Source organism: Pneumocystis murina, assembly GCF_000349005.2.
Source record: "Pneumocystis murina B123 chromosome Unknown supercont1.12, whole genome shotgun sequence".
NCBI classification, from domain to species: domain Eukaryota; kingdom Fungi; phylum Ascomycota; class Pneumocystomycetes; order Pneumocystales; family Pneumocystaceae; genus Pneumocystis; species Pneumocystis murina.
In genome coordinates, this window is record NW_017802370.1 from 108,605 (window position 1) to 125,324 (window position 16,720).

At 29.6% G+C, this 16,720-nt stretch overlaps 8 protein-coding genes across 8 annotated transcripts; 5 read left to right on the top strand and 3 right to left on the bottom strand.

The window, feature by feature from the left end:
* Window positions 1-189: 189 nt before the first annotated feature.
* Window positions 190-2,618, top strand: PNEG_02120 (hypothetical protein; the record flags this gene model as incomplete). The annotated part of the gene is made up of 7 exons (XM_007875910.2): window positions 190-480; window positions 540-866; window positions 913-1,431; window positions 1,484-1,653; window positions 1,695-1,864; window positions 1,913-2,084; window positions 2,132-2,618. The coding sequence occupies 7 exons, from the start codon at window positions 190-192 to the stop codon at window positions 2,616-2,618; spliced, it is 2,136 nt and encodes a 711-aa protein (XP_007874101.1).
* A 110-nt stretch (window positions 2,619-2,728) lies between these two features.
* On the top strand, window positions 2,729-3,795 carry PNEG_02121 (hypothetical protein; the record flags this gene model as incomplete). The annotated part of the gene is made up of 5 exons (XM_007875911.1): window positions 2,729-2,760; window positions 2,805-2,839; window positions 2,894-3,018; window positions 3,078-3,204; window positions 3,260-3,795. 5 exons carry the CDS (start codon window positions 2,729-2,731, stop codon window positions 3,793-3,795), a joined length of 855 nt encoding a protein of 284 aa, XP_007874102.1.
* An 812-nt stretch (window positions 3,796-4,607) lies between these two features.
* Window positions 4,608-6,468, top strand: PNEG_02122 (tubulin beta chain; the record flags this gene model as incomplete). The annotated part of the gene is made up of 9 exons (XM_007875912.1): window positions 4,608-4,649; window positions 4,712-4,727; window positions 4,787-4,806; window positions 4,906-4,961; window positions 5,034-5,088; window positions 5,130-5,540; window positions 5,589-5,844; window positions 5,899-6,326; window positions 6,394-6,468. Exons 1-9 carry the CDS (start codon window positions 4,638-4,640, stop codon window positions 6,466-6,468), a joined length of 1,329 nt encoding a protein of 442 aa, XP_007874103.1. The 5' UTR covers window positions 4,608-4,637.
* A 365-nt stretch (window positions 6,469-6,833) lies between these two features.
* Window positions 6,834-7,208, top strand: PNEG_02123 (hypothetical protein; the record flags this gene model as incomplete). The annotated part of the gene is made up of 1 exon (XM_007875913.1): window positions 6,834-7,208. One exon carries the CDS (start codon window positions 6,834-6,836, stop codon window positions 7,206-7,208), a length of 375 nt encoding a protein of 124 aa, XP_007874104.1.
* Window positions 7,209-7,299: 91 nt separating this feature from the next.
* Window positions 7,300-8,887, bottom strand: PNEG_02124 (hypothetical protein; the record flags this gene model as incomplete). The annotated part of the gene is made up of 3 exons (XM_007875914.1): window positions 7,300-8,174; window positions 8,229-8,804; window positions 8,875-8,887. The coding sequence occupies 3 exons, from the start codon at window positions 8,885-8,887 to the stop codon at window positions 7,300-7,302; spliced, it is 1,464 nt and encodes a 487-aa protein (XP_007874105.1).
* A 186-nt stretch (window positions 8,888-9,073) lies between these two features.
* PNEG_02125 (hypothetical protein) lies at window positions 9,074-10,018 on the bottom strand (the record flags this gene model as incomplete). The annotated part of the gene is made up of 1 exon (XM_007875915.1): window positions 9,074-10,018. The coding sequence occupies one exon, from the start codon at window positions 10,016-10,018 to the stop codon at window positions 9,074-9,076; it is 945 nt and encodes a 314-aa protein (XP_007874106.1).
* Window positions 10,019-10,474: 456 nt separating this feature from the next.
* PNEG_02126 (hypothetical protein) lies at window positions 10,475-13,899 on the top strand (the record flags this gene model as incomplete). The annotated part of the gene is made up of 12 exons (XM_007875916.1): window positions 10,475-10,619; window positions 10,668-10,762; window positions 10,811-11,031; window positions 11,064-11,328; window positions 11,371-11,460; window positions 11,501-11,823; window positions 11,867-12,282; window positions 12,324-12,571; window positions 12,614-12,720; window positions 12,762-13,028; window positions 13,073-13,606; window positions 13,653-13,899. 12 exons carry the CDS (start codon window positions 10,475-10,477, stop codon window positions 13,897-13,899), a joined length of 2,958 nt encoding a protein of 985 aa, XP_007874107.1.
* Window positions 13,900-14,198: 299 nt separating this feature from the next.
* PNEG_02127 (translation initiation factor RLI1) lies at window positions 14,199-16,631 on the bottom strand (the record flags this gene model as incomplete). The annotated part of the gene is made up of 14 exons (XM_007875917.1): window positions 14,199-14,240; window positions 14,287-14,344; window positions 14,393-14,521; window positions 14,568-14,615; window positions 14,656-14,891; window positions 14,938-15,048; window positions 15,096-15,555; window positions 15,599-15,695; window positions 15,742-15,868; window positions 15,914-16,244; window positions 16,286-16,364; window positions 16,414-16,441; window positions 16,486-16,512; window positions 16,578-16,631. The coding sequence occupies 14 exons, from the start codon at window positions 16,629-16,631 to the stop codon at window positions 14,199-14,201; spliced, it is 1,827 nt and encodes a 608-aa protein (XP_007874108.1).
* Window positions 16,632-16,720: the final 89 nt, after the last annotated feature.

Below are 16,720 nucleotides of genomic sequence, written 5' to 3' on the forward strand. Positions count from 1 at the left end.
AGAAATAAAATGAGAATATTTAAATATTTTAAAGTGGTAATTAATTAGAGGGCTAAAAGAGTTTAATAAATTAAATTAAGAAATAATTTAGATAAATAAATAAATAGTTTAAAGATTGGATTATTGTAATTAAAAAATATTTAAAATTTAGAGTTAAAATAAAAGTAATATTAATTAAGGAAATTAATAATGCCTTTAAAGAAATCAATTATAAAACCTTATGAGAACGATTTTGAATGGATTGGAAAGGGTATTGAATCAAGTGAAGGAATTTTTTTTTATAAAGCAGTTTGTTGTGAAAAGGAAACATTTTACATAGGGGATTGTATCTTAGTACGTAGTAATAGTGGCAAAGGATCATGGGCAGCAATGATCACATGTTTTTATGAAACGAAATTAGGTGAAAAAATGGCAGATTTATTGTGGTTTGAACGAAGTACTCATATACGACGAGAAAAACAACGACATCCTATATGTCATGTATGAAATCATATTATTTTTATTATTGGAGGTTTTGTTTAATGAGATTATATATATAGAGTGAATTATTTATTTGTGGAACTAAGGATTCTAATGAACTTTCTGTTTTTCAAAGAAAAATTCAAGTTATTTCATATGATGCTTTTATTAAAAGATATCCAAAAGGATTGACAAGGTATATGAATGATTACGATAAAGTATTTTATTGCAGAAGTGGTTTTCATTCAAGAAAAGAGATTTACCTGGACTTCATTGATTGGGATCAATTTTATCGTCATCAAGAGACTGATTTTGATGCTTTAATTGCATGGGTAAACACTACTTGTATACAGGCATGTTCTGTACAAAAACATTCAAAACATATAGAAGTGGATGAGTCTGGAGCAGTATATTTTTTTGATATGATAAATTTCTTTTTAATCTTGGTTTTAGGATGAATTAGTAAAAGAAGAAACAGTCAGTGAAAATGATGTTGAAAATAGTGACATTGAGGACATTTATATGCCAGTGGAATCAGATGAAAGTTCAGATATTATAAATACGGAAGACGACGAATCTATTAATAATACTTTTTCAAACAAAACACCACATAAACGTGGTAAAAGTACACCGAAACTAGTAACACCTGTATCAGGACGTCGTATGACATCAGGTAAACGACGATGCTATAAAAAACATCTGGAAATGACGCCTTTACCGTTAAGATATCTTTTTTATGACAAATCTCAGCTTTCTCCTTATCAAAGTGCAAGATCAAGACTTCATGTGTCAACTGTTCCTATGTCATTACCATGTAGAGAGCGAGAATTTTCTTTAATCTATTCTCAAGTACTAAATGCACTTGAAGCAGGACATGGTGAGTGTATTTATATAAGTGGTCCTCCAGGAACAGGTAAAACGGTAACAATTAAAGAAGTAGTGCGATGTCTATTTCAAAAAGTCGATGAAGGCGTAAGCTTTAGCTTAGAAATATTGGTAATAGATAATATTAACTCAAAATTAGGAAATAGATGATTTTAAATATGTTGAAATTAATGGTATGAGAATGATTGATCCAAATCATGCATATACATTATTATGGGAAGCTTTGACAGAAGAAAGAGTTACTTCAAGACATGCGTTGATGCTTTTGGAAAAGCGATTTTCTCAACCAAGTCCTAATAGAGTCCCATGGTATATACGAATCCTAATAAATTTTTGTTTAATTGTTTTAGTGTTGTAATGATTGATGAACTGGATCAATTGGTGACAAAGGATCAAAAATTAATGTATAATTTTTTCAATTGGCCTGCTTTACAATATTCTCGCTTGATTGTTATTTCAATTGCAAATACAATGGATTTACCTGAACGTATGTTAACTAATAAAATATCTAGTAGACTAGGTAAATTCTTTAATATATTTTTTGTTCATTGTTATGAACCATTTATAGGATTAACACGTATTGGCTTCTCAGGATATACATTTGACCAACTACAAGTCATTATAAGGACAAGGTTACAGGGAATTCCAGGTCATTTAATGGATCAGGATGCTATCGAATTAGCTAGTCGGAAAGTAAGCGCAATAAGTGGTGATGCTCGAAGAGCTTTGGATATTTGCCGGTATCTTTTTCCTCTTATTTATTATCTTATCTTATTAAATATCCAAGTCGTGCTGTTGAGATTGCAGAAATATCTGTTACTACAAATGAAAAATCTTCCCTAATAAATCAAGATCAAATATATCATGGAAAAATAACAATGAAGACAATTCAAAGAGCAATTTCTGAACTATCTGCTTCTCCTGTTCAGACTTATTTGCGAACAATTCCTTTGGCATATAAAGTATTTTTAATATCTTTGATGTTAAAAATGAAACGATCTGGTCTTTCTACTCATAAACTTGGAGAAATTATAGATATCTGTCTTCGAATGTGTAAAACCACTGAAAAACTTTGTCTTCAAGAGTTTTATCGTTTATCAATAGATATAGATCTTAATCTTATAAATTCTGCTTTCGCTTTAGCTGAAGCTGGAATTATTTTTTTTAATACAAATGGAGGTAAAAGACAAGCACATGTTCAATTGAAAATAGCTCCTCAAGATGTTCAAATGGCTTTACAAGATGATATAGACTTTAGAGGTATTCTAACATAACCCTATATTATAGTTAGGACTAGGGTTTAGGTATCTTGTCATTTATCTCGTTTCTCGACTTTTTATAAAATCCTTTACTTGTTTTCAAGGTTTTTTTTAATGTTTTTAAGATGAAAGATGAAGAGACTCTGGAAGAATTGATGTATGCTTCTGTTACTTTAAAGATTGATTTTGACATATTTTTAGTCGATTTAAAGAGGCACTTGCACGGCCAGAAAATGGTATTTTTTAAAAAAAAAGATTTTGAAAATGTTAGGTTTTTAAACAGTTTTTAGCATCTGATTCAAGTTCGTCAGTTAATATTTATCTCGGAAATAGAGGATGTAAATTAAAGCGCAAAGCACGTTATGCTTATCGTGGAAAACTTGGAATTCCTTCCAGTATTCTTACAGACCGTAAGGTATTAAAGAAAAAAAAGGATTTTATGATAAAGGAATGAATGGGGTTTAATATATATAGACGGTATATTATGGATCAAAGGGGCGTACAGTAATTCAAAGAAAAAAACATCGAGATGGGTCAATCGATACGGATACAGAAATGTCTACTCATTCGGATGATCCATATCACGATATTGATATTGATGGTATAATGAGCAAAGAGAAATTATAAGTTATGTATAAATATTAAAATAATATTAGAATTATTGGCACCTATTTCTCATCCTGCGGAATTTTTACGTCGATCTTGTCGAAAATCTTTACAATCTTGTTTAGAAAGTTTAGCAAGACAATTATTGGATACTATTTCTGAAGAACGTACATATAATATATTATTATCGAAACTTCTTTCTTTTCTTCTTGGAGATGATACATTTGTTAATATGACATCTCATTTAAAATTTCAAGAAACTAAAGAAATGACCCAGTTTTCCACAGATCAAACAATGACTAAGACATTACCTCTAGGAATTGAAGTTTCTCAATCAATACCATGTCAATTGCCTTCGTTTATGGATTTTTCTTCTACTATGAATGATACTCTTTTATGGTGTCAACAAATGGGTTTATCCCAAACTGATATAAATGATTTACGTAAATTGCTTCAATCTGCATTAGATCGAAGTATGGAATATATAAGATGTTTGATGCAAGTACGAAATGGAATTATTCGTGCTCAACGACTTATGAAAAAAGTTCATGAATGGTGTGATGAAGCTTCTAAAAGAGAATCATAGTAAATATTATAAAATAATTTCTATTCTATAGGATCTTTTATGAAAAAATAATTATAATTTCGAATATTATCTATATTTTACTGGATCGATTAAATATTTAAATAAATGCATAAGTATTTTTATAAAAATTATATCAATAATATATCCATCAAATAGTTAAGGTTTTTATTTAGGATTTAAAAATAGGTTTTTCCTATGGATTGTAATTCATTTTTAAAATTATTTTTTTTTCAAAAAGCTTTCTCGATATTAATAGATAATCAGGAGATAAAAAATCGATAAAGCAATAACTTAATTTCGATATTTTTAATCATATACTCTAAGAGTTCCAATGGCCTATTTTTATTTATATAATTAGCATTAATTATAATTTGATATTATAATTATAATCTTATATATACATAATTTATGTATTTTTGTATCTGGTTTGTTAAATCTGGATAAATATTATTTAAGTATCGGATATCTATATAATTTTCTTTATTAGGATTGGCGTACATTTTAGCGTTCTTTAACTTTAAAAATATATTATCTATATATTATGCATAAAATGACTCATGTGCATATATATATAATCTATGCATTGTATATGTAAATTTATAACCCCTTTTTATTCATAAATTATACATTATTTTTAATATAAAAACTCTTGTACCCTAACCCTTCACCCAACCCCCTAAACCCTCTACCCTTAAATTCATCCGTATTAAGATTTACCCTAACCCTCGTTCCATTTCAACTGACTTTTGTTTGATCACGTGATATGATAAAAAAGGTAGGTCGTGTCAATGTTCGAATGAATCAAGACAAACTTTTTTCAAAATATACGTCTTGCTTAAAATATGAGAGAAATTGTATGTTTTGAAGCTTATTTTTGTATTTTTTAACATTTCTAACTTTTTTTTCTTTTAAACAGGTCCATCTTCAAACAGGTGCGTTTTTTTCCAATCTTTTTTAGCCCTTTTCTCATCATTTTTTTCATTTCTTACAGGACAATGTGGGAACCAGATTGTAAGTTGTTTCATTTGATTGTCAATGGCTTATATGCGCATTAATCCGCGCATATAAGCCATCTTTTATTGAGATTTTTCTTTTATTGACGGTTTTCAGGGCGCGTCTTTTTGGTCTACAATTAGTGGAGAACATGGTTTAGATAGTACAGGAGTGTAAGTTTTTATACGTGGATGGAATATTTCATCGCGTTTTCCTATTTCTTGTTGCTAAGATTTTTGGTTAAGTTATCAAGGAACATCTGACCTGCAACTTGAGCGCATGAATGTTTATTTTAATGAGGTTTTCAGACATGTATGGTTTGTGTGTCTTATATGGTATAGGCATCTGGGGGGAAATATGTTCCTCGATCAGTATTAATTGATCTTGAGCCGGGTACAATGGATGCAGTACGATCAGGGCCTTTTGGGAATCTTTTTCGCCCAGATAATTTCGTTTTTGGTCAGTCAGGTGCTGGGAATAATTGGGCAAAAGGGCATTATACGGAAGGAGCGGAATTGGTGGATTCGGTATTAGATGTGGTTCGTCGTGAAGCGGAAGCCTGTGATTGTTTACAAGGGTTTCAAATTACGCATTCTCTTGGTGGAGGAACGGGTGCAGGTATGGGGACTTTATTAATTTCTAAAATTCGTGAAGAATATCCGGACCGAATGATGGCAACGTTTTCAGTTGTTCCATCGCCAAAAGTTTCGGATACAGTGGTAGAACCATACAATGCGACGCTTTCTGTACATGTGTGTCTTTGTTTTTGATATTAAGGGAAGGATATTGATGTTGAATAGCAATTAGTGGAAAATTCGGATGAAACGTTTTGTATTGATAATGAAGCTTTGTATGATATTTGTATGCGAACATTAAAGCTTCCGGACCCGGGATATGGGGATTTAAATCATTTAGTATCTGCTGTGATGAGTGGTATTACGACATGTCTTCGATTTCCCGGACAACTTAATTCAGATTTACGTAAATTGGCCGTAAATATGGTGCCATTTCCTCGATTGCACTTTTTTATGGTTGGATTTGCGCCATTAACAAGCAGTATGTTTTGTTTTATTTGTTTTAACAATCGGTTAATATAGATATGTAATAAAGAGGGGTCACATTCTTTCCGCTCTTTGACAGTGCCAGAATTAACGCAGCAAATGTTTGATGCAAAAAATATGATGGCTGCTTCAGACCCAAGACATGGACGATATTTGACGGTTGCTGCAATTTTCCGTGGTCGAGTATCGATGAAAGAAGTGGAAGATCAAATGCATAGTGTTCAACAGAAGAATTCTTCATATTTTGTCGAATGGATTCCCAATAATGTGCAAACCGCATTATGTTCGATTCCACCGAGGGGACTTAAGATGTCATCTACTTTTATTGGTAATTCTACATCGATTCAGGAGCTTTTCAAACGAGTGGGTGATCAATTTTCAGCAATGTTTCGACGTAAAGCATTTCTGCATTGGTATACGGGCGAAGGAATGGATGAAATGGAGTTCACTGAAGCGGAATCAAACATGAATGATCTGGTATGTCTTGAAAAATATTTTATTATTCAATTTAATTGGTTTTCTAATTTTTTTTTAAAAAATATAGGTTAGTGAATATCAACAATACGAAATGGTTGGTGTCGATGATGAAGTCGAACTTGAAGATGAGATTGAAGCATAAATGGTCATTTATTAAAAGATATTGCTGATCGTTCTTGATCATCCTTGATTATTATTAACTCATCTCGCTATTTTATTTCCTTCGTATATTTATTTTTTTTGACCGTTTTATATAATATGTAATGTGTATGATCTTGCGTTAAACATGTTTGCTTTATTTTTTTTATATTTTAAGACCTTTATCTAACTATCTTACATTCACTTTTTCTTGAAATATAACCCTTTACACTATAAAATAATAAGATAGGATCTTGAAAGGAATCCTACTGTATTCGATCTCTTGTATTGTATTTTTTCATTTATATAAAAATGATTGTTAAAATCGAGATCGTTTTAATATACTAGATATTAGTTAGATCTTTTTTAATGGCTTTTTCTGATATTTTTTACCTTGTCTTTAATTCATTCCAAAAAGTTTTCTTTCATATAAAACATTCTTTAGGATATATTCATGAAGCCAGTTCGTATCCGCTCCGGTCGTTATTTGAGGTATATCCTAACTTGACGTCAATATCATTGTTGCTTTTGACACTTTATGTTTCTTTATATGTCTTAGGACGAACATTCCGAGGTTTTAAAGCGTTTCTTCGTATTTTTTTCCTTGTAACAATTATATCATGTATCATTTATACTTGGAAAAATGGAATTGATGCAGCACAAGCCAAAGTTGAGAATGCAAAAAAACGTATCAGAGAGCTGGTATTTTTGTTAATTAACAAGAAGCATTCAGGTAGACGTTAAAATTGATCAGTTAATTATGTATTTATCATGTATTTTTTTATGTATAAATAATGTGTCAATATATCTTTTTATGTAGAAATGTTATTACAGTTTACTCATTATTGATTTCCATTGGCGTATCTATTGCGTCTAAATCAAACTCTTTTGCCCATTCCGTAACAAAAATTGGATCATCTATTATAGATGAAGAACCATTCTTTGTTATTATGTTACTTTTTTTCTTGATAGGAGCATCAGTCCACCATTGTATTTTTCCATTGCACCAGTCATTAATAACAGCTTTGGCTGCTGACTCAAGATTAGGAATTCCACCTTTTCTCAAACGACCTCTTTTTTTAGCAACATGAATAAGAAAATCAGTCGTAATATCATTATTTATAGAAACAATAGGTGGTAGTTGATATAATTTTTCGAGTTTTTCATATAATATAGAGTTAGAATGAAGTTTGCCAAGAATTTGTGAAACGCAATAGATGGGATCAGTAATATTTGATGGAGGAATAGCGTTGATAAGAATAAGTCTTGCCTGATCTTTTGCCTTTGTATTGTATGTTTTCTTTTGTTCAGCGTTTTTTAAAGGATATACAATACCAGGAGAATCAATAAGCTTAATTTTATCATCTAATTTAACTTGTTTAATAGATGTAGTGATACCCGCTTCAGATCCAGTAATGCATGGTTTTTTCGCTTTTCCGCTATTTAAACAAGACACAAGAGAATTAACAACAGACGATTTCCCAACATTGGGATAACCAATAACTCCTACAAAAATAGGTCTTTTTAAATCCTGCTTATGCGCATATGATTTTAAAAATTTAATAAGATCAAAAGCCATTGATTGCGATTTCAATGATGCATTGTTTAAAGAATGAGGAAAAAATGATGAAGCTGCTCGAAAAGGTAGACATGTAAAGGATGAACGCAAATAAGTTAACCATTCCATAAGATTGTCATATGGTATAAGATCTAATATAAAATTAATACAAAAATATACATTTCTCATCATAAATAAATAATTGCCTATTTTATTAAGAATAAGAATAAGCTTTTTTTCATGATTTTGCAAAACTAGTTCTTCAGCTTGTTGTGACCGGGTTCCTTCAGGATCGCGTGCATCCAAAATGTATAAAACAATATCAGAAGCTTCTATTACTTCTCTAAATGTTTTATTAAAAGCCCTGAGAGAATTTTCTTTCTTAATACACCCCATTCTTTGATTATCATTTTCATCTTCTGAAAATCCATACCATGATGCAATTTCTTCATCAATTTCACAAATATCATTATCTTCTACTCCATAAAAGTCGTTTTTAAGAATTTCTGAGCGTTCAGAAAGGGCTTTTATCTGAGAAAATGTTATTTCTTCTATACACTCTTTTTTTTGTGATTTTTCTCCATTAAACTTGCTTTTTTCTTCAATTTCCGCAAGAATCTTGTTCTTATATGGAAAACTATTTGGGATTCCTAGATATTTTTCTCTTTTTCTCTGTTTTTTTGGGTTTTTTTTCGCCTCTTTTTTCTGTTTTTTACGAAATGCTGAAACTTTCTTTTCAATACCATGTCTTAGCCGTGTTAGCTGCCGCCGGCTCTTTTTTTCTATAAAATATGTTAGTTTATGTTCTGTTAGGGCTTATTTTTCTATAAAGAAGTTTTTATCTTCACTTACTGATAGAAACCATCAATTTTCTTGATTATCTTAATACTTATGATTAGTTGTACAGACCTGTTAAATTGATCTTTAAATATATTTTTAAAAAAGTTATAATTATATATAAGTTTTCTTGAAAATTAATATAAATATTATGTAAATATTATGTACAATATGCTGAATGGAAATAGTTAATGAGTGAAATGTTTTTAAAAAATTAACGCTTGTAAAAATGCTTATGAAGACAATACTCTCTCTCTTTTCTTTGAATAGTTATTTGTTTATTAAATTCCACAGCAGATTTTGCATGTTGAACAATATTGAAGATCGAAGGAGGTGTATTATTTATATTATAAAAAGAATTGAATAGAAAAGATGATTTATATGGTAATGTTTCAGTATGTTTATCATCGTTTTTTGCCACAGGGATTGATGGAGGCAGTAAAGTTGTGTATTTATGTCGATCACTATCTTCCAAATATTTTTCGACAGGTATACCAGCATCTTTTGCCAATTGCTCGAAATAATCATCTTCTCCTCGCTTTCCTGAAACAATTATACGACTACCAAAACGCCTAAATACGCTTCGAGCAGTCACAATTGCAATTTGTCTTGATCGATAAGAATATGGAATGATTTCCTTTATAATTAGATCATCTTTTTCTTCCTGTGATGCCATAATTTTTCGAAGTGTTTTATTCTTTAAAAAGAGAAGATATGAATCTCTGTGGCCGGTAATCTTCGCTACTTCTGTTCCCAACATAAATAATCGTTTTCCATGGCCAATTACTTGAAAAGTTTTACCATTATATTTACGTCCACCTTTCAAATATCCGTTACGATCTACCTTTTGTTCTCCCAATACATCAACTTCTATATCTACATATTCATCTCCTCCACATGTTAATTGTCCTGCTAATAATTCTGCACGAGAAAATGTATTACGAAGTTGTGCATCATTTTCTTCTAATGTTTCGTCTTTAGATTCAATATACGAACTTTCTGCACCTTCAAAGTCTTCTTTCTTCTCCGTATCAATATTCTCCTTCTCTTTATGCCTGTTTTCTAGTATATCAAGCTTTTCTAATAGAAATATTTCATTATCACTTAAAAGACGCCGTGGTGGCCCATAATTAGCCTTTCCAATGGATTCAATTGACATTACATTGCATCAAGCACTCCAAAAAAACGCCTTTAGGTCTCTATAAATACTATCTTTAGTCCTATCTTAATAGCTTTTTCTTCTCTCTTTTATATCTCAAATTAATAATTATGTTTATCAATGTTTTTTCCTTAAAATATTCAATAAAATAACCAAATAAGCCTTAAAAACGTTAGATCTATCTTCATAGTATATCTTCTGTGCCATAAAGGCCTTTCTACCTAGCTTTTTATGCCCCCTGATATGCTGATTATTAAACACAATTTTTTTTTGACGTTATACGGGTCAAATTTCATATACATAGTCGATCTCCAAAAAAACGAGAACAGGTTTTTTGAGAAAAAAAGTAAGAAAACTGATAGATTTTGACGCATATATAAATGGAATCCCTGTTTTTTATAGTATGAAAGAGCTGGATGTGCTTTTGAATGGAGTTTTTGCGAGTATTTTTTGAGAATGTTTCATCAAAATATATTTATTCAATGTCATGGTAAAAAGATCCTAAAAATAGGGAGAGAGCAGTATTTGAGAAGGAATATATCATGTGGATCGCAGATATGTATTCCGTGTGCGTTTTTTCCGCCTTTTTCTGAGTGTTCAGGTCATTTTTTAGAGGAAATAGTTTATTAAAAGTTAATATATAATTTAGCAAAAATATCAGCACTTTCTTCAACTCCAAAGGCTATTAATGGGTTGGAGAATGGGTGTTATGTTGTCCCTGATACAAATGTTTTTTATCATTGCGTTAGTTTTTAAGAAAATTTGTTGAAGATAACAAAATGACGATATTAGATGAATCTTATTGAAAAAGAAAGTGTTTTTAATGATATAATAGTCCTTCAGACGGTTTTAGAAGAATTGAAGAAATTGAGTCTTTCTGCATATACTTTTCTTCGCCAATATGTTGCATCTTTGGATAAACGTTTTTATGTTTTTTATAATGAATTTCATTTAGAAACATATGTGGAGCGTATGGATGATGAGACTATAAATGACAGAAATGATCGAGGAAAGTTATATATTTTTTATTATTTTTTTTTTATAGGGTATTAGCCATTCGAACAGCATGCAAGTGGTATATATCACATTTGAAAGAAGTAACACGTGGTACAAAAACGGTAGTTCCGGAGATTTTGCTTTTGACGGACGATAAAGAGAATAGATCTAAGGCAAAAGATGAAGGAATACATGCATATTCAGTAGAGGAATATCTTTCTGAGTTTCCTAATTCAGATGAACTTCTTGATATGATATCATCTGTTTCGGAGGCAGATTCCCTTTCAAAGAAAGGAATTTCTCTGTATCCTGAAGTATTTTTATATTTTCGATTTTTTAATATCTTATAAATATAGTATTATTCTTGTTCCTTTATATCAAATGGTATAAAAACTGGTAAATTATATCAAGGAGAATTTAATGTTAACCCATATAATTTTTTAGAGGTATTTGCTTTATACTTGTTAAATTTTTTAATTAAAGTAGGCAAATGTTTCTATATCTAATTTTGAAAAACCTGTTATTATTCTTGGAAAGGAAAACATTAATAGAGCTATTCAAGGAGATATAGTAGCTATAGAACTTTTTCAGAAAGAACATTGGAGAACTTTAACATCTAAAATAATTGAGCAAGAAACTTTATCAATAAATGAAAATGCTGAGGTAGAAAAATCAGAAGAAGTTATAACACAAAAGGATCAACAGGAGATTATAAATGAACAATGTACTTTAAAAGATAGACGAGAAAAAGAAAATAACATTTTTCCTACAGGAAAAGTTGTTGGTATTATTAAAAGAAATTGGAAAACGCAATTTCCTGTTATTTTGTTAGTTTATACTTATAATTACTAGTTATGTTGGTCAAATAGATCCTAAATCGGTTGTTGTATCAAATAATACCAGAATTCAACAAACTGTATTTTTTATTCCTACGGATAAACGTATTCCAAAAATACGTATTAAAACGAGACAAGGGCCAGTTTTATTAGATCAGAAGATTCTGGTTAATATCGATGCATGGGACAGGGATTCTAGGTATCCCAGAGGGCATTTTGTTCGTTCATTAGGAAAATTACAGGCTAATGAGACAGAAATGGAAGCTTTATTGATTGAATATGACATACAACATTCTCCATTTCCGAAAAGTGTTTTGGATTGTCTGCCATCTGAAGGTGATAAATGGGAAGTATCATCTGTTATGACACCTAGTGATTGGGAAAAAAGAAGGGATTTTCGCCATCTTCCTGTTTGTAGTATTGACCCTCCTGGTTTGTAAACGTCTATTTTTTTTTGTAATATTAATTTATAGGTTGCGTGGATATTGATGATGCTCTTCATGCAAGTCCTTTAGCAAATGGGAATTTCGAAGTGGGAGTTCATATTGCTGATGTTTCATACTTCGTAAAGCCAGGTACTGCTATAGACATAGAAGCATCTGAAAGAGGAACAACTGTATATCTTGTGGACAAGCGAATAGATATGTTGCCATTACTATTAGGGACAAATTTATGTTCTTTAAAACCTGGTGTTGAAAGATTTGCATTTTCTGTCATATGGGTATCTATGATATTTAAATAATAATTCGTTAATATTTTTTAGGAAATGACATTTGAAGCGGAAATTGTTAAAACTGAATTTGTAAAATCTGTAATAAAATCACGCTCGGCTTTTACTTATGAAAGGGCTCAACTTGAAATAGATAATAAGTTTTAAAATTATTAATATTTATATTTTCTTATGATTTCAGGATACAAAATAATGAATTATCTTTTTCTATCAAGACGCTTCTTATGCTTTCTAGAAAACTTCGTCAAAAAAGATATGATAATGGTGCTTTGAATCTTACTAGTCCTGAACTGAAACTTGAAATTGGGACAGAGACTTCCGATAAAATTACTTTGGAATCCAAAAAACTTTATGAAACAAACTTTTTGGTTGAAGAATTTATGTTATTAGCTAATATTTCAGTAGCACATAAAATATATGAAGTATATCCAGAATCTGCAATATTACGGTAATAACAGAATAATAAATTAAAATAATATTAACATTTCTTAGGCGCCATGTTGCTCCACCTAAAGAAAATTTTGAAACCCTTCGAGACATTCTTAAAGTAAGACGGAATATGATATTAAATACTGATTCATCTAAAAGTTTGGCTCTCTCTCTTGATAAATGTGTAGATCCTAATGAGCCATATTTTAATACGTTATTAAGAATCATGGTTACAAGATGTATGTCATCTGCTGAATATTTTTTTGCTGGAAATTATAATTATTCTGAATTAAAACATTACGGTCTTGCTGTTGATATATATACACATTGGACTAGCCCTATTCGTCGTTATGCAGATATAATAACACATCGCCAGCTAGCTGTTGCTATTGGTTATGAGTCTTTTCAACCGGTTTTGCAAGATAAATCTAAATTGGAAAAAATCTGTAAAAATATTAATTATAAACATCGTATGGGACAAATTGTAGGAAGATCTAGTCTAGAATATTATGTTTCTCGAACATTAGAAAAAGAAATTTATGAAGATGCTTTTGTTATGAAAGTATTTAAAAATGGGTTTCTTGTTTTCGTTTCAAGGTAATAATATTAAGTTCTTTTAATATTTAAAATATTAAGGAATTAGTCTTGGAATAGAAGGGTTAGTATATACACGAGATATATGTAAATCAGAATCAGCTGTTTTATTTGATCCGGAATCATACAGTCTTGTAATAAGTCAATTGAAATCAGATATTTTTAATATAGATAATGAATTTTCTCAGGGTATATTAAATATTGGTGTTTTTGATAAATGTAGGGTGAAAATATGTGTGATTAAAGAATCTACTGGAAGAAAAAAAATTAATATACAATTCATAAAAAAACTATAATATAATATAAAAATAATAGTTTGTAATTGAAGTAATTATAATGTCTGGATTTTTGAATTTTTATTAGGAATTTTATATAAATATTATAGTTAAAAAATTAAAGTTTTTGAAGCTTAACATAGTGTTTTTATATAGTACTGTTTATTATTTAATAATAATATATATTTTCTGGAAAAATATTGGATAATCAATTATATGCTATAGATTTTTAATACATTATAATCTTTTAATTTTATAATATATCTCTTATATTTAATAAATATTATAACGTTTAATAATATAAATCTAAGAAATCTATTTTATATATTAAAAAAATTTTTTGAGTTTTTTTGTTCTTGATGCTATAGAAAAAATATTAAATTAGTTTGAATAAAATCAAAAATATACCATTTGACTATCCTGTTTATTAATCCTTGGGCGAAAAGTGTTAGGGTCCCGACGTAATCTATCACTTATTAAAAAAAAAAGAATAGAAACATAAAAAATATTATACGTAACATCTAAGTTTGATAGAAAAGAGTTCATACCATCTATTAAAGATTGAGGAGGATTAGTATATACTTTTACTGAAGGTTGACCCTCATATACAATCACTCTATCAGCCAAATATGTAGCCATGATACTATTTTTTTATTAATAAAATTATAATATATGATCAATGAGTATACAAATCATGTTCAACAACAAATGCTGTTTTTTTAGAATGTAAAATAAATCTAAGCTATTAATCTAGAACAACATGATAGTGATATTTACCTTTTAATAACTTTAGAAACAATAATACGTTGCTCGGAATCTAAATATGCAGATGGTTCATCGATTAAATAAACATCAGCAGAAAGACCAAGACATAAAACAATGGCAACACGTTGTAGTTCTCCACCAGATAAATCTTGGACTTCGTGATCCACAATATTTTCAATGTTCAAAGGCTTGCATACATCTGATTGGAAACTAGAATTTAACCATGACGTTTTTATTTTTTTTAGAAACTTAATTAGTCAAAATTAATGCGACTTAAGAAATACTAAATATTACCAACATACGAACTGTTCCTTGAAATTTTGGGGTAATTTTCTGGGGTTTTAAAGATACGCTTAAACCAAGAACTTCTTCTTTTCCATCGGGTTTTAAAATTCCTGCTAGTAACTATATCTTATATTTAATAAATAATTAATGCAGAAAAGATTGTTAACCTTAATGAATGTAGTTTTTCCTGTGCCATTTTCTCCTAGCATGACAATGATTTCAGAATTAGTAAATTCGCCTGCACTAATTTCAAGTGTGAAATCCCCAAGTTTTTTCGTCATTGAAGGATATACATAAGCTTTATTTCTTTCCAAAGAAAATATATCAGATGAATCTGATATTTTGAACTGCAATGATTCACTTCTAAAGCGTAAATTTTCTGTAGGAATATTTCCATCCAAAAATATGTTTATCCCTTCTCTAACTGAAAATGGCAAAGTAACTACACCATAAACAGAAGGCATCCCGTACAAAACACATATATAATCTGACAGGTAATCGAGAATAGACAAATCATGTTCAACAACAATAATATAATTGTCAGGATTAAGTGACCATCTAATTGTTTTTGCTGCATTTAAACGTTGTTTTACATCTAAATAAGATGATGGCTCATCAAACATATATCTAAAAAATATAAAACTATGTGAAAATTTACAAAACAACCTACATGTCTGCTTTCTGAATACAGATAATTGCAATAGCAAAACGTTGTAACTCTCCGCCAGAAAGTTGATCTACTTCCCTTCTAAGTAAATCCCTTAAGCCTTAAAAATGTTTAAAAATAACTATATATAATAATAATAACATTACTTAAAATATCAATGATTTCATCTTTATTATTTTTTTCTAATTTAAAGTCAAGAAGTTCATTGACAGTTTTAGCTGGGCCTTGAATAGTGCGCGGGATATGATCAACATATTGAGGTTTAACAATAGCCTTTTTTAAATGTTAAATAATTAAAATGAGTATATTTATTAATACTTTTAAACTATCCTCCAAAACTTTAGTAAAATAATTTTGAAGTTCGCTCCCTCTAAAATATCTAAGAATTTCTTCCCAATCAGGTGGATTATTATGTTGGCCAAGATTAGGTTTTAATTTTCCTGCTAAAATTTTAAGTGCTGTAGATTTTCCAATACCGTTTGCTCCTACTAAACCAAGAATTTGGCCTGGTCTAGGAGTAGGTAATCTGTGTAATTTAAATGAATTTTCCGAGAATCTATGTGTAACTTTTGATTCTAAATTAGTTGGCAAATTAATAATATGAATAGCTCCAAAAGGACATCGTTTAACACATATTCCACATCCAATACTTATTTTTTTAGCTAAAAAAAAGAATCTATATAAAAATACCATAAAGATTCTGAAATCCATGAAATCTTGGACTCTGGAGTAACCTCAATACATAATTTTCCGCCACGAACAACTGGACCTATATAAACTATCAAATCTAATAATTTTAAAAAAATACATAAAAATACACGATTTTTTGCATTCTTGATGACATTTCTTGATTATTTCAGTATACTTCTTTCATATTTATTAAAACTCACTCGAGGTTTACATTTATCACTATTTACCTATATTTCATCATATTTTAATATTTTTACTTGGTTTTTTTAGAAAAAAAAACCATTTAACATACAATTGCTACCCTAGTAAGCTTCTCTGAGCTTCCAGTTTGTGTTTTCTTTGACATTTTTCTTTCTTTTTACTTATTCTTATAACCCTCAAGATCTCTGTCATTTTTTATCCTTTTTTTTCAAAAAAAAAAAGTACCTATATCAT